At 36.6% G+C, this 26,038-nt stretch overlaps 2 protein-coding genes across 2 annotated transcripts; one reads left to right on the top strand and one right to left on the bottom strand.

Moving 5' to 3' along the window:
* LOC127956413 (proline and serine-rich protein 2) lies at positions 1 to 7,743 on the top strand. Its single transcript, XM_052554282.1, has 5 exons — positions 1 to 120; positions 759 to 932; positions 3,599 to 3,812; positions 5,156 to 5,797; positions 6,081 to 7,743. Exons 2-5 carry the CDS (start codon positions 876 to 878, stop codon positions 6,767 to 6,769), a joined length of 1,602 nt encoding a protein of 533 aa, XP_052410242.1. The 5' UTR covers positions 1 to 120; positions 759 to 875; the 3' UTR covers positions 6,770 to 7,743.
* On the bottom strand, positions 7,639 to 25,929 carry LOC127956412 (regulator of nonsense transcripts 2). The gene is made up of 22 exons (XM_052554281.1): positions 25,800 to 25,929; positions 24,013 to 24,387; positions 22,297 to 23,076; positions 21,217 to 21,377; positions 20,961 to 21,137; positions 20,670 to 20,807; positions 20,364 to 20,467; positions 19,291 to 19,376; positions 19,022 to 19,130; positions 18,768 to 18,881; positions 17,608 to 17,724; positions 17,325 to 17,510; positions 16,132 to 16,335; positions 15,742 to 16,017; positions 14,945 to 15,128; positions 13,534 to 13,679; positions 12,593 to 12,694; positions 12,412 to 12,510; positions 11,253 to 11,423; positions 10,108 to 10,249; positions 9,722 to 9,842; positions 7,639 to 8,700 (listed from the first exon to the last, which is right to left on the bottom strand). The coding sequence occupies exons 1-22, from the start codon at positions 25,802 to 25,804 to the stop codon at positions 8,691 to 8,693; spliced, it is 3,807 nt and encodes a 1,268-aa protein (XP_052410241.1). The 5' UTR covers positions 25,805 to 25,929; the 3' UTR covers positions 7,639 to 8,690.
* Positions 25,930 to 26,038: the final 109 nt, after the last annotated feature.

Here is a 26,038-nt window from a genome sequence, read left to right as displayed (position 1 = left end):
GCTCTCCCGCGGTACAAGGTCTGATTTAAACGCGTTCACTTCACTTCACTGAGACAGAACTGGAGTGACTCTGGGTTTATTCGTCTAACGCGCTTTCCTCAGCTCTTTCACGATGTTTGAGTAAGTTAATTTTTTTTCCTCTAAATTAAAAACTTTATAGAGTGGGGTGTTTGTGTGAATATGTTGTTTATATAGATAATTAGTTATTATTTTCATGACAATAGAGTATACTATTTATTGTACTGATAATTTTTAACAGTGTAATGAGAATGACGGAGAAATGTGTTTGTCAGAAAAAACAAACAAACAAAAAAAACTGAAAACTTAATTTATAACATGAAATCCCTCATTTCGTTTTTGTTTTTATTTATAATAAATTGCGCTCTAACTGTGATTCACAAGAGCAGATAGTTAGTTACACTTGTGTTTCTTTTACTTTCTTTAAAAAAAAAAAAAAAAATACTGTAGAAATAGTTCTCAATCAGAAATTGCTAGTAAACAAATACAAACAAATGTTTATTCACACATAATTGCATGTGAGATTTTGACTGAAATATTATTCCAGTGATCTGTGTTTATAATTTACTTTAGTTTTACAGTGTACCAATCAATAGTTTGTTTTCATAAATATATCTTAATAAATATATATTCCAAAGATATCATTATTTTGCGGTAAATGTGTTTTTGTCAGCTCAGAAGTGCTGTAGTCAGTCCTCATTTAAATTATATATATACATATTTTGTGTTGTTTGTTCCAGGTGCATCATGTGAAACTGGTCAGTTGGGTACGTGGAAATGCTCGGACCATTTCACACGACCCCTGACCTCTCCTGCCCGACTCTTTGACGAGACGCCGAGCCCTGGATGCTGTAAGGATGGACGTTCACATGCACAAGAGCCGGACGCTTCACTACGGCCTCAACCACAGTCCTGTGAGTATTCATCCGGACGTGTGTTGTGTTTACATGAAGCCCAAGCGTTCTTACTGATGAACATTATAAATGAAGCGTATTTTTCCACGAAGGAAGCACATTCACAAACACTGATTCATGCTGACTTCACACAAGCAGAGAAACCAGTTCGTCCTTCTCTAAAGCATGACAGGACGCTCATTGTGTTTCGGGAGGACAGGTGTGCTGTGTGGGATTCTGTAGGAAAGACAGGAATGCAGTCGAGCAGCGTGAGACACAAAACCAGCAGGTTCTGAATGATCAGGACAAACCCTGAAGTACGAGTCATCAGAAAACTATTACTATTAAGACTAGCATTCTTCCTCCTGATGAACTGAAAACACCCCACCGATTTTAATGTGTCGTATTTATAGAGACTAGATTTATAAAACCACACTGCAGTTAGGGTGATTATAGTTATAAAAATACGATTTAATTAAAAAAGCTGTCACTTGACTACATTTTAAAAGATTTGAAACATTGTATCACATTTGTTACATGAGAATATAATAAAAAAAAGATGCATTTGAACCTAAATAATATATTAAATCTATTTTAAATATATAAATATATTTTATTTCAGATAGTTGATTAAATAAAATAATAAAATCTGAAATAAAATAAAAAACCATAAAGACAAACTAAAACATTTCAGCTAAAACAAACAAAAATCACACACACACACAAAAAATTTAAATAAAATTAAAATAAAACGAAACTAAATCTTTAGTGGATTCATTCTCGTGTTTTCTTTAGGAAACAAAGTTTGCATTATTTTAACATCTTATATTTGTAAGATTTATCATCTTATAAAGATTAAACGATCGAGTGAAAAGCATGCATCTTAAATACACAGGATGAGCTCTTCCTATCGACATCAGAATCCTGTTTAATGATTATTCAATTTATTCAACTTTTGTTTATCCGTTTTCAGTATTGGCAGACTTTAAGCAAAAAAATAGCAGATAATCAGAGAATTATGTGCATAAGAAGTGCATACTGTGCTATGCACAATTATACGTACAGTGGTGTATAAATAGTAATAGTAGAATGCATACCATCTCAATTATTATTCAGACACACACAAACCTTTCTGATAGGTGTCTCACTTCCTCATGATTGTGTTGACTGTAACTTGACCTGTGTTTGAGATAAAGAAACTGAACCCTAACCATCAGCTGTTCTCTACAAACCTGGAGCAGAGAAGAAGAAAAGCCGGTTCTGCTTCTGTCTGCTACTTGTTGTTTTAAATATCTCATGCACCGAGTAGATCCAGCTCACAGAAGTGATGCAATGTGTGCGCGGACAGAGAGCTGTTCAGGGTGAAGGGTGTGTTCACAGGGCGATGAACAAGCAGCCCAGTGTTCACACACACACACACACACACACACACACCTGAGCGAGAGTGTGAGTGGAGTCTGTGTTCTGCTGTTTGAGCAGGGAGAGGCGTCCAGCTCTGAAACACAGCCCACTGATCTCTGGAGGACACAGAGCTCATGCATGTTTAAATCAACAGCTCTAACGATTGTGGGAAGCAACTTCAGTTGTGCAGATTGTTAGATTTAAAGGTCACAGGTAAAAGTAAAGTGTTTCATTTAAATAAACTTTAAATGAAACATCCAGTCATTCAGATTTTCGTGCAGATTGGAATGTGCATAATACAACGTCATAAACGAGTTAAACCAGAGATTCACACACATTTTTGTGTCAGCTGAACAACACATTTACATATACAGTATGCATGTCGGTTAAAGGTCGCATTTTACATTATGATCATTTTTTATTTGTGTTTAGTTTAAAACTATGGGTTTGTGTTAAGTTAAGTCTTTGGGGAACACAAAAATTAACGATCCAACTCAAAATTAATAAATCCAAGATTTTGCAAATGTTTTTGAACAGGAAATTATCTCACGTTTACGGAGGGATGCATGTTTTTTTTATGTTTTGGGACACACACACACACACACACCCTTTGTGATTCAATAATTGTGATTTCTATTTTATTTGGACGAATTGTGCAGCTGTAATGGACTGAAATACTTTCAGTTTGTTTATTTATTTTCAGTTAGTTATTTCTTTTTGAGTTTGCATTTCTAATATTACTTTAGATATTCATGTAATATTTATATAGTCACATTTATAAATTTTTATGTTTTTATTATAAATGATAAATGTAAAAATATGATACACTGCCATTCAAACGGTTTTTAGAAGTAAGATTTAAAAAAGACCTATTTTATTCAGATCTGATTTTATTCAGACGCATTAAAGACATTTATAATGTTCCAGAAGATTTCCATTTCATATAAATGCTGTTCTTTTGAACTGTTTTCTGATCCTGAAGAATAAAATGCATCAAAATATATTGTGCAGCACAACTGTGTTCAGCACTGATAATAATCAGAAATGTTTCTTGAGCAGTAAATCATCATATTATTCTGATTTCTGAAGATCATGTGACACTGAAGACTGGAGGAATGATGCTGAAAATACACTAATTTAACATATATGCATAGAAAACAAAATTATATTTCACAATTTTTACTGCATTTTCGATCAAATAAATGCAGCCTTGGTGAGCAGAAGAGATTTCTCTCAGAAACATGAAGAAACGGTACATTACCTGCCGCTGGTCTCTCTCTCTCCAGGACGATGATCTGCAGTTCCTCAGTCGGGAGGAGCGGGAGTGTATTTTGTTCTTTGAGGAGACCATCGGCTCCCTGGAGGAGGACGATGAGAGGACAGGGCTGTCCTCATACGCTACAGCTCCACGTCCCAGCGCTGCAGATCAGGACATCATTGACCTGGTGCACCCTTCAGTCGGTCCCAGCAAACAGAGAGACACGCTGCCCGTCAGGCCAGGTATCCCAAAAACATCAGCTCAGTATAAACCACAGAAAACATTGCAATTCTGCGTTTAATCATCATAAAACCTCATGCTAATCATGCAATGCTTTGTAAAGTTACTAACGCCACAGCAAACACTATATAGCGATTCTAGTTTAAAAAAAATTCATAATGCAAAGATGTGTAATAAAGCATTGACTTTGAGTGCATTGCATGCTGTGTTCATCAGGTGAAGCCCAGTCGTCCTCTTAAAAATCGAAACTATCCAAAAAAAAACATCCACGTCTTGGGGACTAAATGCACTAAAGAGTTGATTAGCAGATGAAGTGTGTGTGTGTATTTATGTATATATAAATGCATGCATATATATAAAAAACTTTACATTTGTATATTAAATATATTTATATCATATAATTTATGAATATAAATATATACCCAAAATACTTGTAAATGTTTACAAATTATAGTCAGGAGTATAAAAAAGTGAAAACACTTCTATGCTGAATTCACACACGCACGCACACACGCACACACACACACACACACACACACACACAATCACACACACACACACACACACACACACACACACGCACACACACACACACACACACACGCACACACACACACACACACACACACACAATCACACACACACACACACACACACACACACACACACACACACACACACGCACACACACACACACACGCACACACACACACAATCACACACACACACACACACACAATCACACACACACACACACACACACACACACACACACACACACACACACACGCACGCACACACACACACACACACACACACACACACACACACACAGATAAGAGACCCAATGTTTTTGCCACTAAAGCAACTGACAACTTTAAATTAAGTTTCATATTCTTGTCATATTGTTGTCATTACATATTTGTGCCCTGAACCACAAAACCAGTCATAAGGGTCAATTTTTTTAAATGCATTTATACATTATGAATAACTACATGTTCCATTGATGTGTGGTTTGTTATGAGGACAATATTTGAAAACCTGGAACCTGAGGGAGCAAAAATATCTAAATATTGAGAAAATCATCTTTAAAGTTGTTCAAATGAAGTTCTTAGCAATGCATATTACTAATCAAAAATTGATATATTTATGATAGGAAATTTACTAAATATCTCAATGCAACATGAATATCCTAATGGCTTTTGACATTAGAGAAAAGTGTATAATTGTGACCTATGTGTTGTTGTGTATTGCTTCTTCTGACTGGGTCACGTTTCTGCATTGTGTTGTCACTACACAAGATTACATCCATTAATGTGATTGTACATGTGTCATGCCTTGTCAGATTCCCAAGAGCGGATCATTCCCCCAGAGACCCATTTTGAACTGAAGCCAGAGCTGGACGTCCCAGACGGGCCGCACAAGGGATCCGGACACCAGCCGCCCGCAGGTTCAGTCGCCAGCGGCACGTCTGCATCACAGCTGCCCGAGCGCAGAAGCAGTCTAGAGTCGCCCTCCATCAAACACGGCCCTCCGACCCACGCCAAACCCACGCGTCTCCCCGACAGCATCAGCATGCTTCGGAGCAGCCGTGAACACATTCCCCACTCGATCGCCGCCGAAGCCGTGAGCGTTCAGGAGCGCCGAGCACACATGCTCTCTAACCTCTCCGGCCCCGAGCATCCTTTAGACGGAGGAGAACCGGCCTGCGTGCGCCAGCCTCCCACGCGGAGCATCTCGTTTCGAGATCCGACGCCGGACAAGTCTAGGATGGAGGCGCTTTCGAAGCTCGGACTCGCTCAGAGGAGAGCGCAATCCGTCATGCATTCATCTCCGAGGGATCCGGAAAACATCAAGACCGGCAGCACGGTCAACATCACCAAACCGGCTAACACTAGCACCACACACCCCTGCCAAACCAGATCTGGCCATGCACCGACCTCGACGAGCGCCGAAGTCAAACACAGAGATTTGAACAGCCATGGAGGTAAGAGCATGCAAAATATGCAATAAAATATGCAATGAAGAACTTGAACTTGTGGGACGAGAGCGTGAGCCAAGGTTTTCAAGATCTGCATGCAACCAGAAAAATCAGAAGGCTTAGATATGCATGTATCAAACTGAACAGAAAATGTAAATCTTTTGTTTATAAGTCTTTCAAATTAACGTAGGCATATGTAGAAAGAACTACTATATTAATGCACTCAGTTTGTTTATTTACACATTTAAGAAGAACTTCCCAACTAAATCTCTTTGTGTTTTTTACTTAGGATCCAATAGGATGGAGGCGCTTTCCAAAGTGGGACTCGCTCAGAAGCAATCCGTCATGCATTCGTCTCCGAGGGATCCGGAAAACATCAAGGTCAACATCACCAATCCAACTAACACTAGCACCACAGACACTACACACCCCTCCCAAAGCCATGCGCCGACCTTAACCAGCGCTGAAGTCAAACACAGAGATTTTAACAGCTACGGAGGCAAGAGCATCACATTAAACCCAACCACATCCTTCAGGAGCGAGTGCCTCTCATCTTCAGCGGCCAAAACAGAGTCTTCAGAGACCCATATCAACAACTTCGGCGGCAGATCACGAGTCATGACTCCATCCCAGACGAACCATCACCCCCAAACCAAAACCATCACTCCGGTGAAAGAGGAAAGCTCCAGCTCAAACAGGACTTCAAGTGAAGAGCCACCCAAGAGGAAAGCGTCGCACTCCGAAGCGCCCGTGAAGCAGCCGCCCGCTCCGGCTCCAAAACCATTACGCCGGCAAAGTTTTCTGAGTCCCGTTGGGTCACGTCCCCCTCCGGTGTCCCCGGAGCTACGCCGCAATTCTTTGCCAAAGTCGTCCTTCCGTACTCAGGGAGTAACGGTGCAGTTTTCTGGCCGAGGAGCCACAGATGAGGCCAGACGGGATGCACTGCGCAAACTAGGACTGCTGAGAAACAAGCCTTGACCACGAAACCAGTCCTAAGGGTCAATTTTATTTGAAGTGAGGTTTATGCATCATCTGAAAGCTGAATACATTTAATTATGTTTCCATTGGTTTGTTAGGATCGGACAATATTTATCTGAGATACAACTATTTGAAAATCTGAGGTTGCAAAAAAAAAAAAAAAAAAAAAAAAACTAAATATTGAGAAAATCATCTTTAAAATTAGCAATGCATATTACAAATCAAAAATTAAGTTTTTATATATTTACTAAATATCTTCATGGAACATGATCTTTCCTTAACATCCTAATGATTTTTGGCATAAAAGAAAAATGTATCATTTTGATTCTATTTATTTGGACTTTGTATCACTTTCATTTACTGTGCTCTTCCAAGTTCACGTTTCTTTCGTTTTCACGTATTAGTATCTTCAACTTTTTTTGTGTTATCTCTGAAAAACCCAGACTGTACACAAGAAATACCTCAAGGGTCTTCCTGGAGAAATGTCTTACACTCGTCTCATGTTTATTTCAGCAGGTAGTTTGTATGGGAATGTATTTCTGTTCTCTGGACGCTGATTGTTAGCTGGAGAACTTTCTCTCGTAAATGTATGTTTAGTTCGTCCCACACTAAACCACAGCCATCCGAATCTGTTGTAGGTCACATGAGACTGAATCAGCACCAAGCTGTTGTTTTGTTACCTGTGGTGTGTTTGTTCTAGAGTGAATGAGGATGAGTGTTCGTTTATGTTTGTGTGTGTTTTTGATATTTAGATTTTTTTTTTTTTCTCACGACTCCGGTTTTTTGCTTTTATTGAAGCAGTTATTGAAGGACACAGAATGCATGATTGTGAACATGTGACACTATATAAACACACACACACACACACACACGAAACAAAGCAACAGTTTATTTCCAGCTCTGTGTAATGTATATTTCCTTGCATTGGTGAAGATCTTCCAGTGATTGTTTCTGAATAAATTCAATGAAACTCATGAAGGTGTCTGAAGATGTTCAGTTGCGTGATCCAAATAACGTTGAGCTCGAAGATGAGAGATAGAAACTTCACAAACGTTCACCAAGTTTGACAGCGACATTTAATCAAGTCGATGAAAAGACTAGAAAAATCAGCAATTCAACGCACGATACAAAAAGAACAAAAACCCACAGAATAGAGAACAACTAAATCAAAAACTGCAGAAAGGTGGAGCTCACAACGCATCAGAGAATTCAGAAAGATAGACTTTTTGACAATTACGTCTCATTAGAGTAATATTTAAAGTACATTATTATTTCATCAACCTGAATTGAATCATGCCGTCTTTAATAATGTGTGTGGACAGAACGAGCTGCACATCTAGCACTAAAACATCCTTCGTCAGCGATTAAGTTGTTCTTCATCAAATTTGTGACTTTACAGATGCCTGAAACGGTGCTTCCTGTTTGCTGGAGTTGGGCTGGCCTCGTTAGATCTTACCTGCTCCACCCACAGGTGTGTGTGTTTGCGTCCGGTTCGACTGCATTCTGATCAGCTGCACTAGTTAGTGAGTTCAGCGACTCTGTAAAACAAGCTGGTGAGCACAGACTTTCTCACGCTCACAGGAAGTCACTTTACTGCTGCGTTCAGCTCATGCACGGCTCGCTCAGGAACGATCAGGTAAAGAGAATAAAACACGTCCCAAAGTTTGTCTGAAGAACAAAAACACTGAGTTTTCCTCACGTTGGAGTCTCGTTCACTCACTGACGGACCATCAAACTGTACCTGGCACGATAAAACCACCTCCGCCTGTGTGTGTGTGTGTGTGTGTGTGTGTGTGTGTCCATCCGTGTCCACCGTCTGATGCGGCTGGTCTCTGTCTGCTCGTCCCAGAGCAGCGCCGCTGTCCATCTCTCCAGGTCTCTCTTGCTGTCTTTGACTCATCGTTTGCTCGGTCTGACATCATCAGCGTCTCCTGCAGTGCACGGGGTCAAAGGTCAGAGGTCAGTGAGTGTTCTATCTAGGCTGCACAATTCAGAAAAAATAAAGTGATTTTAGACAATTTTTTTATATATATATATATATATATATATATATATATATATATATAAAAATGTGTTAGTTGTGCTTGTTTGTAGGGCTGTGCATTTTGGACAAAAATGTTGATTACATACCAAAATTTCTATAAAAAAATAGTAGTGAATAAAATTTAATTGTTATTCTTTTATATATATATATTTTTGAAGAATAATAAAATAAATCCAATAATAAATACAACACATAATAAAATTAAAAATTAAAACAATTAGAATTATTGATTTTTAACAATTTTTAATTCAAAAAGAATTAAAATAATTTAAATGTCAAAAAATCATATAATATTTTATAATTCATACTGATATACATATATATATATATATACACACACACTACTAAAAATATTAAAATAAGTAATATTACTACTGCATTTTGTACTATACAATACAAAAACCTTTAGAATAATTGCACTGAGCCATTATCTTGATTCAGGTTTTATTCTGATAAATCATGCACCCCTATATATATATATATATATATGTATATAAAATGATGATGGTAATAATTAAATACATTTTTAGATTTTAAATAGAAGTAATTCGATTTTAAATATAAGTAAAAAAATAAATAAAATATACAAATTAATATTACTACTAAAAATGATAATTATTACTATTGTGATATTTCACAGTAAAATAAAATGCAGCCTCTGTGATTTGAGAAGTCATTTCATGATTTTGGTTTTAATAGTGCTTCCCTAGTTGTGGGTTTTTATGAGGGCATTACTATCCCACAATGCTTTGCAACTAATAAACCATTTGATAAGTAAAGTCAAATCTATTTAGAAAGTTGGGAATATCTATTTTGTTGTGTGTCATTTTTACTTCTGATTGTGAGTGAGTGTGTGTGTGTGTGAGTGTGTGTGTGTGTGTGTGTGTGTGTGTGTGTGTGTGTCTGACCTGCCGCCGGTCTTGAAGATGAGGTCAGCGTTGGGTGCTCCTTTGGGGTGCTGGTATCGAGGCCGGCGCTCTCTGTTGGTGTTTATAGGAGCGGGTCTCTGAGCGAGCGACTGCATCATCTCTGAAAACACAAACCGTCGTCACACACAAGGCCCCGTTAGCACTGGTGCACCTCCTTTCAAAACGCACAACGTTTACTACTTTTACTTTAGTTTACACCACTCCTGTGTTTTCAACCCTCGAAACCAAGACTCCTGAAAACACTGCAGATATATATAAATATATGTGCATGTACGGTGTATATTTATCATGCACACAGCCCACACACACACACAGACACACACACACACACAGTCTGTAAAGAGCAGGTGTTTGGTGTGGCTCACCCTGATAGTCCTCCTGCTCCTGCCGCTCGTTGATGTCCAGCGTCAGCTTCTTCATGCGCATGCGCTCCTCCTGCTCCGCCTGCTGCTGGTTGAAGTGATTGGCCGCCAGATGAGACGACAGCGGCACGTTCAGGATCTTAAACTACACACACACACACACACACACACACACACAGTTTCCGCATCAGAACACAGAGACATTAAACCATGAGGAAGGATTTTTAACAATGAAATGATAAATATCACCATTAACTCCTCGTTTAAATCATTTAATTATGTTTCTACTTTCTTAACAAAAATAAATTTGTGTCATCCTAAGAAAAATATCATATCATTTCTGTGGAAAAACTGAAATATTAAACTAAGGAAGCACGTGAAAACGTATTTTAACAAAGAAGGACAAATATCACCTTTAATATCACCTTTTTGTTCCTGAAATATTATTTTATGGAGTAATTAAAAGTTGAATTAGATTTTTTATTAATTTTATTTAAGTGTATTTAAGATTTTAAGCTGTAAGAAACAAAAAAATATACAAATATCACAAAATTTAATTTATTTTACTTGGCTCTAAGAAAGTATTACAAAATAATGACGTTATTTATAGAAAATAATTAAAAAAGCAATTTTGTCAGTTTTTTTAGTTTAAATACTTTCTCCTAGCTTAATTGCTTGTTTAAATAATAAATAATTATTTTTTTTTACATTTAACTTGCATTCATTCTGCACTATTGTAAAATGTACTTACATTTTTAATTCATTAAATTATTAAATAATCAATATTAAATTATTCTTAAAGAACACATAACAAAAGATTGCAGACATTTTTTGCATTTTTATTAACTAGTTAAACTAGTTACATTTATTTTCCATACTAATTGTAATGTTAATACTTCTCTTGTACTGTTGTTATTATTTTGCCACCTTTTAGACAAAAAGAAAATATGTCAAGAATGAATGTCAAGTTTCTGAAAGACTGTGAAGGGTTAAACTGGGTCACTGGACACCAGCAGAATGAAAACAAAGACGCTGTGTATGTGTGTGTGTGCTGTAGTATACACTCCCAAAGCCACATCCTGAACACACCCTGCAGACCTGAACCATTCCAACACACACACACACACACACACACACACGTGCTGTACCTGCTGTTTGTTGCCCTTGCGCGTGAGCATGACGAACTGCATGGTGTCGCTGACGTCTGCGTCTGTGTCTGCGGCGCAGGAAGGGGCGGAGCTTTTCTTCAGCTGGCTCTTTAACTGCAGAGGGATGGCCACGTCCAGCTGATGGACCTTCACCGCCTCTCCACTGCGCTGCTGCTCACACACACACACACACACACACACACACACACACACACACATTTATCCAGGTCACGAATAAAGACATTCGTGGATAAACTCAGATATGAAGCTGGAATACATAATGCATATTTTACAAATCTTGCTATTTTCTTTACATTTTAAAAACATTTATTTAGCAACTTATTTAAAATGGTTTGTGCATTGATCTGTAATTAAATGACAATTTTAATTAAATTAGTTTAATTCTTAAAGAACATGCATGTCATTTCTGTGGAGGTATTTAAGCTATAAGAAGTATAAGTATTATTTGCCACATGTTTATTTTTATATAAATTTACTTTGCACTAATTTATAACTAAAGAAAATCTTTAATGTTAAATTTATTTTATTGTGCACCAAAGTAGCAAAAAAGTAACAAAAACAATTAAATTAGTTAAACAAGGAATTTAATGTGTTTTATAATTTTTTTAATAAACTGAATTTTATTTATAGAAATAAAATGTAATAGTTATAAATAATTAAAAATATATATATTTTTCATTATTAACATAATTGTTAAGCACAATATAAACTGATTGTTAAAAACATCTAGAACATTACTCAGATAATTCCAAATAAAGTAGAAAGACTTGAATCGTATTTTATTGTAAAACAATCATCTTTGTTTACTTTTGTAACTTCTAAAACTAAATGTATTTCATTCGCACCATCTTTACTCAACTCATTTCTCACTGCACAGCTATACGCTAAATTTTTTTGTATAGCTATACTTTTTATTCCTCCTCCACAATTTAAATACTGTTATTTTTTGTGGTCTACAGTAGAAAACCTCCCTAAACCTGACAGAAATACACCATGAAAGGATCATAAATATAGACCACATGACTGCTGGTGAAAAACTCTTCATGTGTGTGTCTTTACAGCATCCAGTCGTGGACTAAGAGCCAGAAGACGACACGTGAAGAGTGGAGAGAGTGGAGAGGGCAGGTTTGAAGCACACCTGCAGGTTCTCCAGCATCATCTTGTCCAGCGCCTGGATGAAGTCCTCGTCCTCGGCACAGGCCACGTGTTTGAGTCCTCCGCCGCGGATCGTGACCTCCTGAGACACACACACACACACACACACAGCAGCGTTAGCTCCGAGCTCAGACACACACACATCAGCTGCAGCTCACACTCACGTTATTCTCTTCATCCGTCTCGTTCTCTTTGTTGGAGTCGGTCAGATAGTCTGTGTTCTCCTCTTCCTCCTCACGCTCCTCTTCCTCGTTCTCAGAGCCGTCCTGAACATGCGTGCCACACAGAACACACGGTTCATACAGACATCTCGTCTCTAAACATCAATTTGTCTCCAAACACTCCATCAAGATGAAGTGAAATATCTGTTTTCCAAGCGCTAAGTTTGTGTTTAAAATATGTGTATAAAATGTGTTTATCTGCGGTTTATTTATAAATGGACATGAGTGCTGTTATCAAAAGTATTTTTACATTCAATTTTATATTAAATGTATTTTAAAACTATAACATTAATTGGAATTTGAATATTTCACACACACACACACACACACACACACACACAAAATGAATATATATAACTAAATAGTATTATTTTATGTTTATGTGTGCGTATTTTTATTTATAAATGAACAAAAGTAGTTTTATCAAAGTAAAGTAATTTGCACCTTTTTGGCACTTGGTAAAAGTTTTTCTTTTATTTTATTATTTTATTATTAATTACAATTAAAACATTAATTGAACTAGTAAATATAATTATACATATGTATATATATAAAACTTATATAAAAAATTAATTTAATTTTATGAATAGAGTTTAATTTAAATGTGTAAATGTATATATATATTTTTTTATAATACATATACACACACACACATTATATATATATATATAAAATGTGTGTGTGTATATGTGTGTATTAATTAATACATCAATACAATTCAAGTGTTTGTTTTTTTGATTTGCAAATGAATTCAATTTAGATTTTGTAGTGACTCATGCTGGTATGTGTTTCCTTATCTGTGCATAAATCATTAAACTAATGTAAAAGTAGACTATAAAGACTGAGCCAGGAGGCGGAGTTTCTAGCTGTCAATCACAGCTCACCTCTTCCTCGGGTTCATTCATCTCGCTCTCGTTCCCAGACTGCTCCTCGGTCTCCGCTCCTCGCTCGTCTTCGTCATCATCATCCTCCTCCTCCAGAGGCTCGTTCTCGCTCATGGCGCTTGAGGAGCGGCCGTCTTTCTCCAGGCCTGGACACACACACACACACACACACAGGAATGCTGCGACTGACCAAACCAGACCACAAGGGATAAAAATAAACCAGCAGCACTACTGAATGACTGTGGTTTAAAACCAGCCAGACGACACACACACACACACACACACACACACGACAGCATTCCTGAAGAGCTGTTCGGTGTCTGATCTGCTTTAATACTGATACTCTTACACTCTCCACAGGAATGTGTGTCTTTCTCTCAGCACACGTCAGGTGTGAAGCATCAATGACCGAACACGCATGAAACAAACATGTGTCTGTGTGAGGAATGCTGCTCGACGGGAAGAGCAGAAACATGAGCGGAACAACTAGAAGAACGGCTGCGCGCACACACACACACACACTAGGGCTGGGTGGTGTGATGGTATGAGGGTGTTTCCTCAAGTATGGCCATATTCGGCTCTGTAGACTTGAATAAAACACACTAGCACTCGGTTATTTCATCAGTCCAACAGTTAATATCTCATCTGATCACAATCTAGAATAATCTGTTTCATGTTATGTTATGAATAACAAACCAAACAAATATCAAATGTATTAAAATAAAACTGAAGCCTAAAATAACTCCCTGAAAACATAACAAAAACAGATTTAAAACAAAAAATAAACTAAAGAAATAAATTCAACCTAAATTAAAAAAAACATTTAAATATTTAAACAAAAAAATCACTCCACTTTTAATTAAACTCAGATTTAAAACTAAAATAAATTAAATCAACATACTAAAACAATACGCAACCACAATTATAAAAAATCAAACAGAAAATTTAATTAGACATAACTTTTAATACGGAACTATGAGTAAAAATGAAATAAATATATATTATACCTAAACACTCATAAAAAAAAAAGAAAAAAAAAACAAAAGCAGAAAAACTAATTTAATACAAAATACAAAACTAATTTTTGATTCAACTTAAATGTAAAAAGTTAAAATGAGCTAAAACTAAAACAAAATTCATTAAATCTAAACGATACAATAAAATAAAATATATACAAAAAAGAAAATATAATAAAAATGAATAATAAAAACATTACTAAATTATTAAAAAATTAAATTAAAATGCACAATTTCTATCAGTAATAACTATATATATATAACTATATATATATAACTATATATATATATATATATATATATATATATATATATATATATATATTAGACACACACACACAGACACACACACACACACACACACACACACAGACTGTATCAGACGAGTGTTTTACCCAGTTTGACGAGGAACTCTCTCTCCAGCTGTGTGACCTGAGCACAGGCCTCGTCCAGAGACGAGCACAGCTTCATCTTGGGCCGCAGCAGCTCCAGTGTGTCTGTGATCATGTACTCGATGTCGATGGGGAACGGCTGGTCTTTAGTCCACACGTCCAGACTCTTCTTCCACCAGACGTACCTCTGAAACACACACACACACACACACACACACACACACACACACAGCGGTTCACATATGGATCATACTGTTAATAACTGAGCACCAAATCATAAATGATTAACAGTGATACATTTGTGTGATTAACAGTTAATGCATTAAGATTAAATGTGTTTAATTGCCATCATAATAATAATGCCACAATGCAAAATAATTATTAAATGTACCTAAAAATAGGTGTAATTTTCATTATGCAAATACAATCTTTTTTTTTTTTTTTTTTTATAATTATTTTTGGGAGGCAAGTTTTGATAAAGACATTGCTTCACAGGAATGTGAATGTAAATGATGCATTAAAAAAAAACATCTAACAGCTAATGCATAGATTTAAAAAAATGCACCGTATTATTATTTTTTTATATGTAAAACATTACAAAAACATTTATACAATCTTATATTAGTATGATTTTCAATGATTATATGTTTACATTTACAGTCAAATACTATTTTAGTATGGTGGAATTGAATTCTGAATGAGCTCAGAATGAAGCTTTATTCTATTGACAGCCCGGGTTTTTCCACCAATCACAGGAGACGTGTCACACGCTCATCTGTCTGTGATTGGCTGCTCCTCACCTGGAAGTAAACGAGGAAGCAGTCGAGCTTCTTCTTGCTGGAGCCGCGGTCGAAGTACTGTCCGCAGGTGTCCAGCAGGGTGCAGACCAGGCGGATGCGGAACAGGTGCTCGGGGGGGTCCAGCGGGCTCGCAGAACCGTCTGTGTTCACGCCGAACGAGATGAAGGAGAAGAGCGTGCGGAAGACGACGGCAGACTCCACCATACGGTAGTTATACAGCTCGCCCAGAAACTTAGCGCTGCTGATGCGCCGCTGGTTAAACTTGGGCTGGTTCACCTGAGAACCACACACACACCAACAAACATCTCTGCATTATACTGCACATTCTGTTATTATAACTGCACTGGAGTAGAAACAATGCAGTCAAGTAATGTAAACACACACACACACCTCCATGCCGAGGCGGATGTCCTCCAGCAGGCCGTCCACCACATGAATGCCCACGTCCTCCTGATACGCCACCAGTCCAGCGAGCAGGTTGGCCACGCAGTGGATGCTGTTGTACTTGACGTTCCAGATGTTGATCATACAGCAGATCAGATAACTCTTCACATCAGGCTCGTGCCAGGACAGCTTCCTCATCTGCCTCAACACCTACACACAACACGGCTGATACTTAACACACACGCAAACACTTGTTTTTTTGTGGCTTTGTAGATTGGGAACAGCCGAAAATAAATATAATATATACATTAATTTCAATGATGTGCATTTTTTAAATGCATAAATAAATAAATGCATAAATTAATAAATGCATAAATAAATAAATGCATAAATTATTAAATGCATAAATAAATAAATGCATAAATAAATAAATGCATAAATAAATTAATGCATAAATGAACAAATACATATTGTTGTTATGTTATATATTATAATTTTTCATTGTATTTATACTTTACACACACACACACACACACACAATTATTAAACAATAGATAATTTAAAAATCCTATAATATACATTTTTATATTTTGCTTTTTTAAGGTATTTTCTATTATATGCATTTATTATTTCACTATATCTAAAAGTATAACACACACACAAAATATTATTAAACAATAGATACTTTTATAATAATGCAAAATTTAATATACAGTATTTGCATAATTTATTCATGCTTTTAATGTTTTGATAAGTATTTAATTTTTTTTATAATATATTAGTCACTGCAGTATTTTCATATACATTTTAAATTATATTACAATATGTTAAATTTGTTTACGTAATATGTAGACTAGTATTATAGCTTTACAATATATAATAATTTGAGATATTAATATAATTGTATATTTAAGTATTTTCTAAAAAATCAACACATACAGAATATATAATCAGCGCTGAACTGAAGTGTTTGACAGCTTTAGTAACTATTAAGAATGCTTTCTGTATATAAGTCCTTCACAATTTTAGTTTTATTTTCCTTCACAGTTTTAGGTTTTATTTTCAAGCTACTAAAAGGCCCTGTGAGCACATACACACTGCTTAATGACAGGAAGTGACAAAACTTCATCCAGTATGTTGATGTTTAGCAGGATGCGGGCCGTGAGAGAAGCCCTGTGTCCAGCGCACGCGTGACGCACCTTCTCAGTGGTGACCTTGGACAGGTCTTTGTAGAGCAGTTTTCGGATGTACTCCTGCAGCGGCGGTCTCTTCCTGCGCACCGTCTTCTCCATCGGCGGAGGGTTGCAGTAGTAATACGCGTTCTCCACCATCGTCACGTAACGCACATCCAGATGCTGAGCCTGCTTCTTACGCATCATTTGCTCCTGGGAACACACACACACACACACACATGCTCAGCAGTGTCAGTATGAAGAGGGCAGGTCTACATGAGTGTGTGTGTGTGTGTGTAAGAAGACGGACCAGTAAGACGCTCGTGTGCAGGTGAGACTCCGGTGAGCGGAAGAGAAAGCGTCCACACGTCTCCAGCAGTGTGCAGGCCATCTCGATGTGATGGTGAGAGAAATCAGACAGCAGCATCTACACACACACACACACACACACACACACACACACACACACAGTGTTAGAGAGGCTGGAATAAATGTCTGTATTGCAGAGATCATGATACAATAGTTTCAGCAGTCAGTGTTACTTTAATATCACTGCTATCAATGCTACTGAACCTGTGCTCTTTTAGTATTACTAATATACTATCATTATATTAAAAATTTATAATTTTTAAAAAATATATTTTTTAGTTCATACATTTTTTTGGTTAATTTGTTTTTATTGATTTTATGTATGACAGTCATTTTTTTAATTTTTTAAATATTTAATATATTTGAATTTCAGTACTTCAGTACTTTAAGCACTTCAATTTAAATGTATTTTATGAATTAGTTCAAGTGTGATTTTAGTATCACTGAGATACTTTTATAGTTTTTATTAATATTCAGGATATTTTTATATGTTGTTAAAATTTGTAAGTTTTAGTCTTTTTTTTCAATTTTAAATACAGTTTTAGTACGTCAAGTTAAACATATTTATTTTTGATCAGTTAGTCTCTCTAATATTTTCTGTTTGCATCTTTATTTTAGTTTATTTTACGTCATTTTAAGATAATATTTATGTCTATATAATTTGTAAGTTATTTTAGTATTCAAAGTTAAAATAAAAAAAATAAAAATTTTCATACTTTAATTTTATTTCAAGTAAAAGTTTTGTTACATTTTTAGTTTCAGTCACATGTAACTATAAAAATGCTGGTTAGTTTGTTTAGTTTATTAATTGCATTAACATTTCTATTTTTGTTTTAAAGATTTTAAAGTTTAAGATTTTCATCTAATATATTTATTTTATTTTAGCTTCATTTCAAAGACCAAAAATTATTTTTAATAGTAATTAAAAATAAAACACTGCACTAAACTCCCTCTTTAATTAATAGCACATATTTAATAAAAACTAATCTAATTAACAGAGGCTGCCAACATTACATTATTATCTTCAGTATGGACTTCATAGTGAAGCACTACTGCTGTCCTCCCTAGTTAGTGCACACTGTGTAGGGGTCATCAGCTCACCTTGAGGCAGTGCAGTGTGTCCGTTTTACAAAACATCTTGAACTTGGCCAGCTCCCCGATGAACCTCACCGTCTTATTCTTGGTCTCAATGTTGATTTGGTCCTTCTTTCTGATCTGTAGGGAACACACACACACACACACACACGTGCTATTTGCCCGAAACTGGTTTTTGGTGACTTGCAGATTCAAGGGCACCTGTTTTAATGCTTAAATCCCTCATCTGACAGTCTTTATCTAATGAGAAACACACTCACATGAAACCTGAAATCTCCTTTGAGCATGGAGCAGAGGTCTTCAGCCACGTCAGACATACACGGGTGAAGCGTGGCCACCAGACGAGCGTAGAACGGCAGCAGATCCAGCCTGACACACACAGATGTAAAACTATTAATGCACAGACATTTAACCATTTCATCTGAATGAACACCTGATGAGATCAAATGACTGAAAACACAAGAGCCCTGGCTCCATCTAGTGTTCACATCTATAGATGCTGTGAACACACACACACACACACACACACCTCTGTCTGGGCACCGTGAAAAGAGCTCGGACCAACTTCCTGCGATTGGACTTGGTGTTCATGTTCATACAGAAGTCCATAGCAGCCTGAAAACACACACAACAGGCAAACCACCCATCAGCACAACGTAAAAACTATTAGATTTTAGGAACTTAAAATAAAAATAAAATACATTTAATATACATTTTCTAAAATGATAAAAGCATAACAAAATGACTGATATAAAATGAAAACTTTAACAAAAAACGTGTGTTCAAGGAAAAAACTAGAACTGAGAGTTGCTAAATAATTACTAAACAAGTACTGAAATTACTAAAACTGAAATGAAAGAAAACTAAAACTAAATAGAAATATTCATAAGCTAATACATTTATAAAAACAATTAACTTTTTTTTTTTTACTGAAATGAAATCTGAAAATGTTAAACAAAATTAAAGTATTTATTGTAAAGCTTTATAAAAACATACCAAAACAAAATCTAAACAGGAAATACAATTATTATTATTCAATGGAAAATTTACAATAAAAATTAAAAATGAAGAATTTTAAGTTGAAGTACTAAAATTATTAAAAACTGTGTGTGTGTGTCTGTGTGTGTGTAAGAGACTATGTGTGTGTGTGTGTGTGTGTGTGTGTGTGTGTGTGTGTGTGATTGCGTGTGTGTGTGTGCGTGAGTAAGTCTCTGTGTGTGTGTGTGATTGCGTGTGTGTGTGTGTGTGTGTGCGTGAGTGAGTCTCTCTGTCTGTGTGTGTGTGTGTGTGTGTGTGTATGAGTATGTGTGTGTACGAGTATGTGTGTGCGATACTCTGTGTGTTTGTGTGTGTTTATGAGGATGTGTGTTTGTGTGTATGAGTATGTGTGTGTGAGTCTCTGTGTGTTTGTGTGTGTGTGTGTGTGTGTCTCTGTGTTTGTATGAGCGTGTGTGTGTGTGTGTGTGTGTGTGTGTGTGTGTGAGAGAGAGAGAGAGACTCTGTGTGTGTGTGTGTGTGTATGTGTGTGAGAGAGAGATAGAGAGAGACTCTGTGTGTGTGTATGAGTCTCTGTGTGTGTGTGTGTGTGTTTGATCTCTTCACCTTGTCTATCAGGTCTCTGTTGATGCAGTTTGGGAGCTGCTGGATGAAAGCATCCACAATGAGTTTGAGATGAGAGCCGGTGCTGGCCTCCTCATCCTCCTGCTCTGTACACACACATACACACACAACATGACAATTCAAACACTGGCTTATAACGAATCTGCACATAGAAAGAATTACAGAGGGGGAAAATGCCAAATCCAGATAAAGTGGAGCTGCTGGAAAGATGCTGGACACCTCTTCAGTGTGCTCTGGAGGTTTAGGAGGTGCACTGATGTGTGTGTTTCATCGAGAAAGCCAGCTCACCTTGTTCATCCAGTATCTTCTTGGCCAGTTCTTCACTTTCAGTCTCATCGGCTGCGTCCAGATCCATCGGCTCATCAGTGATGTCCAGCGCTTCCAGCTCGATCTCCAGCTCCTCAGTGCTGTTCCCCTCTCGTGCTTCTGCACACAAACAACAAGCACCACATACTGTTTCACTAAAACATAACAAAATAAATGCACATTTTACTAGAATGAAAAAAAAAACAGAAAATGTACAAATAAACACTAATTCTGAATATGAATAAATACTATGACAGTATCCTGCAGTAGCACCTTTGCTGGTCTGGCTGCTCTTCTCGTTGTCCTTGAAGAGGATCGCAGGGACAAACGCCTTCAGGTCCACCATGTTCTCGTAGAAGTTACGCGCGTCCTCGTCCTCCCAGATCCCTCCTTCCAGATCATACTCTCCCGGTTTCCCCGGGGTGAAGATATCGATGCCCGGACCGTGCTCTGCCACACAGATCAACAACAAATCACACACATGCCCAGACCAGATCTCACACAGGTGAAGCCGTGCCGACCGTCGCACCTTCCTGGATGGTCTTGTCCACAGGAAGTTCAGGCATGTTCTCGTCCAGCAGATCGGCCAGCGTTTGTGTGTTGGCCAGCAGCTTCTGATAGGACGTGGCGAACTCCTCGTACTGCTTGTGTCTGTCCTCGCTGAGCTCTCCTTTAGAGTGAAGGATACGCCTGCAAGAGACACTCATCATCATCATCATCATCATCATCATCGCTATTCTAATGCAATCAATGGGAATGATTCCAGAGCTGGAGAAGAACACCACATTCAGAAACACAGATCATGTTCAGAGTGTTTATGATTCAATGACTCACTCATTAGATTGGGATTCAATTAAGTAAAGGCATTTATGCTAGTTAGGAACTTAAGTGTCTCTATTATGCCTTTTCGACTATTTCGAACTTTGCATGCATGTAAACCTGTTTTAGGAGACTCATAAAACAATATTAGCAACCTTAAAAATGGCATAATGGGGGCACTTTAATTAAACAGCCTGTGTGAACATCAGTCTTATTTTCTTTTATTACAGTTTTCAATAAATATCTTGATTTTATTCATTTTAGTTAAAGTTTTAATCATTTTATGTAGTGTTTTCAATATTTTTAATAGCTTCATTTTATTGCACTTTTATTAATATTTTCTGCTTTCAGTTTAATTTGAACGTTTTGGCCATTTTTATTAGTTTTATTTTATTATGGTTTCTAATAAGAATTTTGAAATTGTTTTTATTTTTCTATTTTAGTCATTTTCTTTTCTTTTTTTTGTCAATTAATTAATATGTATGTATATATATATATATATATATATATATATTTTTTTTTTTCACATGTCTATATCTTTATTCTTTATTTCATTTTTAATTATTTCGTATATAACCTGAAACACATTTTTTTTTATTTTGTTTATTACTTTTTTATATATTTTTTACAGTCTGAATTTGTCATTTTATTCTTACTGAATAAATATATGACACTGAAATAAAAGAAGATGCACACATGGCCTCTAGAAGGTAGTTTAATTTTGTCGAAATCGAATCGAATCGTGAGATTGCAAACAACTGTGTGAACCTGTAAATGTGACCGGACTGACCTGTTCTGTCTCTCGATGTTCTGCAGCTCTCGGTGGTCTTTCTTCAGGTGTTTGGTGAGCGAGGTGTAATATTCTCTCAGCAGGTTCTGGAACGGCTGCTGTTTCTCAGTATTTATGATCTGACTGGGAGGGAAGGTCGAGCCGAACTTCTCCACCGCGTTCTTGACCTTCCTCGGCTCCAGCCCGGCGATATCGTCTCCGCAGTGCTTGCAGAAGCTGATGATGACGGAGACGTGAGTGTGCGCGTCTCGGTCGGTGGCGATGATGTTCTTCAGCTGCTCGTAGATGAGCGACAGTCCTTCTTTATCCGTGAACAGCCCCACGATGGTGAGCTCGGCGATGAAGCGCAGGTCGGTCCGCAGCTTGCTCACGTTGGGCGCCTTCTCCTCCTTTCTGGCCTCGAAGTGTCTCTTCCAGGCGGCGAGGAGAAGCGGTGCGAAGTCGGCGTAGCGCTGGTGGAAGAGCGAGCAGAGGTGCACGGCGCAGCCCACGTCTGAGATCTTCAGCTTGGCCTCCACCATGGAGCTCACGGCTTCACCGATGTACTTGCTGAGGTTGAGCGAGTCGAAGTCCTGCGACAGCGAGCCGCGCTGCTGCTCCGTGAGCGTGCGGAGCTTCTTGACGAAGGCCGTGTTCTTCTTCAGGCTGGAGTCCAGACGGCTGAAGAAGGCCTCCTCGGGACGTGTCTCCTGCACGCGCTGGTTCTTGGCTCGCAGCTCCTTCCTGCTGTGATGACGCTCCCACGCTTCCTGCTGCAGCTGCTCCGCCTCCTCCTTCTCCCTGATCACACACCAACAACACACTCTGAGCAACAAGCATTTCAGCAGCAATCAGATCCTATTATTATTAGCAACTGACATAAAAATAAAAAATTCTGCTTTTATTTAAATATTTGTTAAAGTTTTAAAATTGTTTCAGTGTTCCTGTAGCTCAAGTGGTAGAGCCCTGCCTTTAATTTAATTTTTAATTTAAAATTGTTTGTTTTTGTCATTTTTATCAATTTCTTCCATTTTTTTTTCTTCATTTTGTAGTTTTTGTTATTTTAGTATATCAAGCAAATTTTAATGAAAATGCTATTTTATTACATGCAATATAATAAAATGCAATATTATTAAGACCATAATTATTCTACTTACTGTATCCATCATTGTTTTTTTAATGTTTTTATTTATTTTTTGTTTATAGATTTTTTTTTTCTCTCCTGTGTGTAAATATAAAAACGTAAAACGTTTTTTTTTTCTTTTTTTCTTCGAATTAGATCTATGTGAAGTTTTTAAATATTTTATTTTATTTCAAGTGTTAATTATGGCTTTATTTTTTGCTAGCTATGATAACCCTGCAAAGCAAAATTATGAAATTATTTTTTATTTTTTATATTTTAATCCTGGACATTTTTTTATTTTATTTTTTTATTTTTTCAGTTCAAATTAATTTTTTCAAGTAACAATCTTGTCTGGTTTAAAACAAAAAACACAAAAACAAAAAATATATTCAAAACTATTTTTTTTATATAACATCATATAAAACGTGTAGCTTTAATCAGAATGCTGAAAATTGAAAATTATGTTTTTTAAAGACCTAGGGTTCTTGTTCCAACAATCACTACTTCCTGTAGGAAGATTACAGTTTTTATATTTAATCATATTTTATATTTGTTCCTTTAGTGTTATGAAAACAATATAGAGACATTAGAGCTACATGGTCCAGCCCTCTCACTTGATCTGAGCAGCCTCTTCCTCTTTCTGTCGTTTAGCTTCCTCCTCCAGGAGCTTCTTCTCCTGCTCCTCCTGCTGTCTCTTCTCCTCCTCCTCTTTCTTCTTCTGCTCCTCCTCTGCCCTCTGCTTCTCCTCCTCTTTCTTCTTCCGCTCCTTCTCCTCCTTCTTTCTCTTGTCCTCCTCGGCCCGTCTCTTCTTCTCTTCGGCCGTCTTGGCTCCGTCCTTCTTGGCGCTCATCTTGGTCTCGTCTTTGCTCTTTTCGCGAGGTGCGGCGGCCTGTCGATCTGCGTCTCTGTCCTTGTTGCTGGAGGAGCCCGTCTCTCTCTCCTCCGTGTTGACGGACTTCTTACGTTCAGCAGGCATACTGCTAGTGTTACTGCAAAATAAAACAGAACAGAACAATAAAACACATCAAACCATATCTGTTAATAAATACAAACATAGAAAGTCAAGGGCTGTGTTTTGAATGTCACTGTATACTTTTTCTTTTTTGTGCATTTTTAATCACAATCTTGCATTGAAAAATATATTGCATGCAAAAATATTTTATGATATTTTGCATATGGCGCACGTTTTAAAAATTATTTGCATTAAATAAAGTATAGTGTTTTTTGCACATGAGATACTTTTTGTTAGATACTTTTGTTTTTGCAAACAATTTGGCACTGAAAACTTATACTTTAAAATAATACTGTAAATAATTAAATATAAAATAATTTTCATTAAAAAAAAAGCATTTTTATTTTTCTTTAGAAGCACTTTTAATCAATTTTGCATTGAATAATTACACTGTATAATTTTTTTTATATATATTTTGCACTTGTAATATTTTTTTTGCACATGGCATAGTGTTCTAAAAAATATTTAGCTTTATTACTGTACACGGCACCCTTTTTTAAACATTTGTAATAGCATAAAAAATTTTTTGTATCATTTTGACCATATTTAGCATCGGACAATGAAGCGTATACAGAATACTTCTTTTTTAACAAGACTTGCCACTTTTAATAAAATTTTTACTATATTTTAAATTTAAATACTTGTTTTTATGTTCATTTTATTTAGTTTCGCACATTTCATCAAATTTTTTAAACTATTATGACATCAAATTCATTAAAAATGTCAGTCTCTCTGAATAATCTGTACTTTAACTGTACTATTGCATTATGGGATATATCATCTCAGTCTGCTCTGGTTATATACCTCATATTTTGGCCATGGCTTGGTTATTTGATTTATGTCAAATCGGGTGACCTGTCAATCACGTTCAGGTGATCAGCTTCCGGTGTGCTTCATTAACATGACTCTGATGTCTTTAGGCTCAAATTCAACCACATTCCGCTTCCGTTCTCAGACTCAAACAAGATAAACCACACACAAACACTCTCACACACACGTATCCTACTTTGTATGGCGTTCTCTGGCCTAATAAAGACTCGCAGTCTCAGTAACAAGCAAGTAAACAAACAAAAAACACGTAACAAACACATCGCAATAGCTGCATTAACAAAAGCCAGACAAATACTGTCTGCCACGGACATCTAAATATAATTACAATTTTAAATTATACAGTTCATCGTGTTTAACAGAAATGCGATCATTTTAATAAAGCGATTTGATGTTTCAGCTGCGTGTTTGTGAATTAGCATTAGCATTAGCTGTTTGATGCCGCTCTTAGATCAAATATCAACACGTTTATTACGCAAACAGACGGAAATAGTAGTAACAAAGAGATTTTCTGTCAGTCATATGAACACGGTTGTGTTTTGAATAAAATGTCCGTCTTACCTCATTTGCTTGCGTTAAAATTCATAAGTTTAGCCTGTAAATGACGGCGCTTGATAGTTTTCAATATTAGGACCCTCACCCCTGAATTCGGCGTCCTCAAACGTGCCTGATCAAAAAAAAAAAAAAAAAATAGCATTCACCTCAAAAATACGTGAGGATAAAAAAATGCAAACCAAGATAAATACATTATATAACACATAAATATAACCCTGAAATTAATAAATAACACTCCTCCAATG

Source organism: Carassius gibelio, chromosome B4, assembly GCF_023724105.1.
Source record: "Carassius gibelio isolate Cgi1373 ecotype wild population from Czech Republic chromosome B4, carGib1.2-hapl.c, whole genome shotgun sequence".
Classification (NCBI taxonomy): domain Eukaryota; kingdom Metazoa; phylum Chordata; class Actinopteri; order Cypriniformes; family Cyprinidae; genus Carassius; species Carassius gibelio.
This window is presented reverse-complemented; position numbering and strand designations above follow the sequence as displayed.

Excerpts from the sequence above, each read along its gene's own strand:
- LOC127956413 (XM_052554282.1), top strand. The coding sequence starts at position 876 with ATGGACGTTCACATGCACAAGAGCCGGACGCTTCACTACGGCCTCAAC. Across the intron at positions 3,813-5,155 it reads CACGCTGCCCGTCAGGCCAG|ATTCCCAAGAGCGGATCATT; the intron begins GTATCCCAAAAA and ends ATGCCTTGTCAG. Across the intron at positions 5,798-6,080 it reads AGATTTGAACAGCCATGGAG|GATCCAATAGGATGGAGGCG; the intron begins GTAAGAGCATGC and ends TTTTTTACTTAG.
- LOC127956412 (XM_052554281.1), bottom strand. Across the intron at positions 19,377-20,363 it reads ACAGAGACCTGATAGACAAG|GCTGCTATGGACTTCTGTAT; the intron begins GTGAAGAGATCA and ends GTGTGTTTTCAG. Across the intron at positions 17,725-18,767 it reads ACACACTGCACTGCCTCAAG|ATGCTGCTGTCTGATTTCTC; the intron begins GTGAGCTGATGA and ends GTGTGTGTGTAG.